The sequence below is a fragment of the Hakea prostrata genome, chromosome 10, assembly GCF_041222555.1.
Source record: "Hakea prostrata isolate BN-2017 chromosome 10, UWA_Hpros_2, whole genome shotgun sequence".
Lineage (NCBI taxonomy): Eukaryota > Viridiplantae > Streptophyta > Magnoliopsida > Proteales > Proteaceae > Hakea > Hakea prostrata.
This window is the reverse complement of record NC_142609.1, coordinates 20,315,551-20,320,837: the sequence shown is the minus strand read 5'-3', so window position 1 is coordinate 20,320,837 and position 5,287 is coordinate 20,315,551. Positions and strand designations below refer to the sequence as shown.

Below are 5,287 nucleotides of genomic sequence, written 5' to 3'. Positions count from 1 at the left end.
TCAAGAATATACATCAATCATATGTGGAAGCATCTAGCATTTCATCTAATAAACAATTGAATCTTATTATATTCTCATCATCAACCAGTAAAAATTTTGTATGGTGATGACTTATTTGCTAAGTTCCTTACATGGAAGGGTAAATCAAATAAAAAGAAAAACAAAAGTTAATGGGAGGACAGTTTCCATCCAACAACCTTTTCTTCTTTCCTTTCAACCCTATTCCAAATTTCTTTTTCCATTCCCATTATTTAAATACCACAGCCACCCATATTGCTCTCTCTCTCTCTATCTCTCTGTGTGTCTGTCTAAAAGTCCCAAAATATCTTGTCGCATACAACATACCATCGACCATCGATGGATAGATTCTAGTAAGAGCAACAGTTCACGAGAGAGAGAGAGAGAGAGAGAGAGAGAAAAGAAACAAAGACGAATGAAGGAAAGCTTTCCTCTTCCACCCTTGAGCTTTCATATCATCTTGACCTAAATCCAAAATCCAGCCAAACCCATCTTTCTAGAGTCCCAGACTCCAAAGCAAACAAGTCTCATCGACCTTGAATTCTCTCTCGTTCTCTCTCAGGACCATGAGCTTAGAGGAATCCTTGAAGAGTCTCTCTTTGGACTACCTCAACCTCCTCATCAACGGCCAAGCCTTCAGTGATGTAACCTTCAGTGTAGAAGGACGTCTTGTTCACGCACACAGATGCATCTTAGCGGCCAGAAGCCTCTTCTTCCGCAAGTACTTCTGTGGGCCTGACCCCCCGGCAGGGCTTGATCCGGCAGGTTCAAGGATGAACTCGGCATCGCTGTCTTCTTCACCTAGAGGTGGGAATTCTCAGGTGATTCCTGTGAATTCTGTTGGGTATGAGGTGTTCTTGTTGCTGCTGCAGTTCTTGTACAGTGGTCAAGTCTCAATTGTTCCTCAGAAACATGAGCCAAGGCCTAATTGTGGAGAGAGGGGTTGTTGGCACACGCATTGCACCTCCGCCGTTAATCTCGCCCTTGAAACTCTTGCTGCCGCTAGATCTTTTGGTGTTGAGCAGCTTGCATTGCTCACTCAGGTCACCTTGTTTATATCATCGTCACAATTCTCTCTCTCTCTCTCTCTCTCTCTCTCTCTCTCTCTCTAAACCTCTAAGGATACCGGGTTGGATTTGATAATAAGTGGGATCGATTTGGGTTAAAGTTTTCAAGTGGGCAATTTTCTATTTCATCTCTTTGAAAACTATTATCCTTTGATGAAGTGGGTGAGTTGGATTTCAGTTAGCAATCCAAGTTTCTTCCCATCGTTTTCTTTAGGATATGATAAATTATGATCTCATGGACATTTGGAGCTTTTTCTGAACTGGGTTTTCTGTGAATCTCCTCTTTTTTATATATTTTTCCCTTCTAAAAAGAGTGCAATACTTTTGTGTTGTGTTGTGGGTTTCTCCTGTTGTTGTTCTTCTTCTGCTGCTTCTGCTTTTAGAAAAAAAATGATTTGGGGTTTTGTTTTTGTTTACTGTACTTCAGTGTTAATTGATTAATTAATCTTGATTTCATGTAGCATCTCGAGTTTTCTTCTATTGGGTTCCTCTCTTTTTCTGTTGCAAATCCTTGACTTTCCAATTTTAGACCTTGATCCCTACTGGTCTTCCACAGTAATCTTACTTTCTTTTTCTCTTATTTGGTATAGAACTCACCAACTCTTTCTCAGACATTCTACTTTCCTCATTAAGCTGTTAGGGTTCTACATTAATAACCTATAACAGAAACTTTTTTCCTTAAAAAAAATACATAAATTATCATCGTTTGGTTTGAAATTGAATTTCTTATTATTGCACTGCAGAAGCAATTGGCAAGCATGGTAGAGAAAGCTTCAATCGAGGACGTAATGAAAGTTCTAATAGCTTCAAGAAAGCAAGACATGCACCAGCTCTGGACTACTTGTTCTCATCTGGTTGCTAAATCAGGCCTTCCACCGGAGATTCTCGCAAAGCATCTACCCATTGATGTGGTGGCTAAGATCGAAGAGCTCCGCCTCAAATCCTCCCTAGCTCGACGCTCTCTCATGTCGCACCAGCACCATCACCACCATGATCTTAGTGCCGCCGCCGACCTCGAAGATCAAAAGATCCGTCGAATGCGACGAGCACTCGATTCATCCGACGTCGAGCTCGTAAAGCTGATGGTTATGGGTGAAGGTCTGAATCTTGATGAAGCACTAGCTTTGCACTATGCTGTAGAGAATTGCAGCCGAGAAGTAGTGAAAGCTTTGTTAGAACTTGGAGCTGCAGATGTGAATTATCCGGCCGGACCGGCTGGGAAGACACCCTTACATGTAGCGGCTGAAATGGTCTGCCCGGATATGGTTGCAGTTCTACTCGACCATCATGCCGATCCAAACGTTCGAACCGTTGATGGAATCACACCACTTGATGTGCTTCGAACACTCACCTCTGATTTTCTTTTCAAAGGTGCAATTCCTGGGCTTTCTCATATTGAACCAAACAAGCTAAGACTCTGCTTAGAACTGGTTCAATCAGCGGCTCTTGTTCTATCTCGTGAGGAAGGAAGCAGTGGAGGAAATGCTTCCTCCACCACACCCATATACCCACCTATGAATAACGATCCAAACACCAACACCGCCACCAGCAGCAGCAGCAATAGCAATAATATGGTCAATCTCAGTCTTGATTCAAGGATGGTTTATCTGAATTTGGGAGCAGCCGCAGCAGCTCAAATGGGTTGTAAGATTGATGGAGAAGATGAAACCAGCCATAATAGACAGAGAGAACCCATGAATCGTGGTGGTTGTGACACATCAATGTATCAATCTCATGACTACTAAAATCAAAAAGCTAAGCTAAAGCTTCTTCAGAATCAAAGATAAAAAGGGCTTTCGATACAGACTATGCAGAGAGAAAGTGACTATTAGATTTGCATGTTATTCTGCCATTCTCTTTTGTCTTCTCTCTTTTGTTTACTCTTCGTTGGTTTTTTTCCTCTTCTTCTCTGTTTCTTTCTTCTTCTTTTTTTCCCTTCTTTTGTGGCTGTCTTCCATATTTTTTTTGTAGGGTTTCGATGATCATATGGGGTGCAATGCCTCTGGACATGGGTTATTATCATGAGAGGAGACAACAAGAATCTAAGTTTGCTCTGTAGTGGGGGAAGATGCAGGTCAATCTTTTCAAACCTGGCCTGTCAACTCCTTTTGTATTTATTGTTATCTAAAATCATGAATTATTATTCTTATGATTTCTTTAATTTTCAGTTTTTGTCACCAACAACCATTTCTATTATATATATAATAAAATCATAGTCTCTATTATTTGATTTTTAAACATTGTTTCTATACCAGATTTGTGAGGTGGGTCTTTTGGTCCTTTTGAAAAAAATTTGTGTGGCCTTTCTTGGTCCTTGAAGCCTTTGCTGTCTCCTCCTCCATAACCTCTCTCTTTTCCATCTCTTACTTACAGGAATTTGATTGTCTTTCTTCTAATCCTTTGTTAAAAGAAGGATATCATTCTGCTGGCATGGGCAGATTAATATCTTGTCTTCGTTGAATGCAGCACTGACTGTGACTACTCGGACAAAATGCATCCAAACCTGGATTCCATCCATCTAATCCTCTTTCTTGTCCCCTTGGCTTTTCTGTGGCTTCTTTGACACTCAATGGGTTACTCTAACTCCTGAAACACTGAAGTTATTAATTAGTTCTTTAGCTCTTCCCTACTAGGAAAGTTTAGTCAGTGGAACTTCCCAGATGTCTAGGTGCATGTAGTCCTTGTCTATAAGAATGGAGTTGGCTTATCAATGCCTTTTGCCCCTTGTGAATTTGGGTTGCATTAGTTTCTGCAGTTGCAACTCATACAGTCTTATTTTCAGAAGTAGATTAATTTTATTTTAAATAAAGAATAAAATTTCTGGGTAGTTCATAAATAGGAAGTAGGAATATATCTGGCTGATGAAAAGATGCAATTACAAAAACAAAAGTTAAAGACCTAATTAGCTTGGGGTAAAAAAAATTAATAATAATAATAATAATAATAATAAATAAATAAATAAATAAATAAAAAGAAGAAGAAAAGAAAAACAATCAAAGGAGTATGAAAACCCCTAACTTAATGCCCCCACAAAAATAACCCTATTCTTAGTTAAATCAGAACCACAGCCACCCAAACCTAGATAAATCAATACACCCGAATCTAGACCTTCTCAAATCCTTTATATTGATATGAATATACTGTCTATATGGCTAGTTATCCTATCCAACAAAATTTGGAGACCGCAAGATAAATTGTTAGGTCTTTCTCTTGATTGAAGATCCCCGGTCTGAAGTCCAATGCACAAGTTGTAACTTTAAGGATTAGCTTAGGGTTTTAATCAATAGTAGTGTCTAATTTAAAACATCATTATAGGTTCATTCATGCATGTTGCCACCTTTATTAAATATAAATAACATCTGCATTCTTCATCAATGATTTTGCAGTATGCTACATATGAAGATACATTTACAAAAATGGTACCTGTATCTGATGAAGATGAATAAACATTAAGTTGTAAAATACTTGTTGGCTCACAAATCAGATTCTAAGAAATATGATAGAAAATCTGTGGTTACACATCTAGGGTCTAGAGATACTTCATACCCTCCAAAAAGGAAACCAGAGAAAATGATTATTAGAAATATTTCTTGACTATATTATTATCAATGAGAATTTGATTGACTAAAACAACAAGAATTAAGATTTAAAAGCATATAGATTTTGTTTAGTTAATCATAATGAAGAAACATTTCCATCAAACTAAGGGGAAAAGAAAAGTTTGAAGCAACATGAGTAACAGTTTGCACTAGCTTCACAGTAACTAAGATGTGGTCAAGATTTACTAACAAGGTAGTGATGGTTCATGTAAACTGATATATCGTTAAGAGTGTTTCATTACATGAAGGTAGAGAAATGTATTGGAGTGCACTTGTTTCAACTGGTTCCTTGTAAGTGGATGTATTACTTATTGTCAATATCGAAATGAGTATGAGACATCAAAGTATTTAATATCTTGATAAATTAATTCTCTTACCTAAACCCATTAAAATTTTTGCTATCATTTCTCATAATTGTATGTGATATTTAGAATAATAGTGTTAATAGAGATTATTATTTTCTTACTCTAGGTTTGTTGACTTGCTATGATCAAATTTTTAAAAGGTTTACTAATAAACATCAGGATCTCTTTGCAGTCCACCCGTGATGCTGTGTCTGAACTGACTGATGTGAAACATATCTTGCCTGAAATCAATTTCAAA

The 5,287-nt window shown here is 37.8% G+C and overlaps 1 protein-coding gene across 2 annotated transcripts; it reads left to right on the top strand.

The window, feature by feature from the left end:
- The first annotated feature begins 247 nt into the window (after positions 1-247).
- LOC149002266 (BTB/POZ domain and ankyrin repeat-containing protein NBCL-like) lies at positions 248-3,230 on the top strand. Of its 2 annotated transcripts, none has more exons than XM_089138007.1 (2): positions 248-839; positions 1,829-3,230. In XM_089138007.1, exons 1-2 carry the CDS (start codon positions 585-587, stop codon positions 2,828-2,830), a joined length of 1,257 nt encoding a protein of 418 aa, XP_088994133.1. In that variant the 5' UTR covers positions 248-584; the 3' UTR covers positions 2,831-3,230. The 2 variants fall into 2 exon arrangements, with proteins under 2 accessions (XP_088994133.1, XP_088994132.1); XM_089138006.1 differs by having other exon boundaries at positions 248-1,061.
- Positions 3,231-5,287: the final 2,057 nt, after the last annotated feature.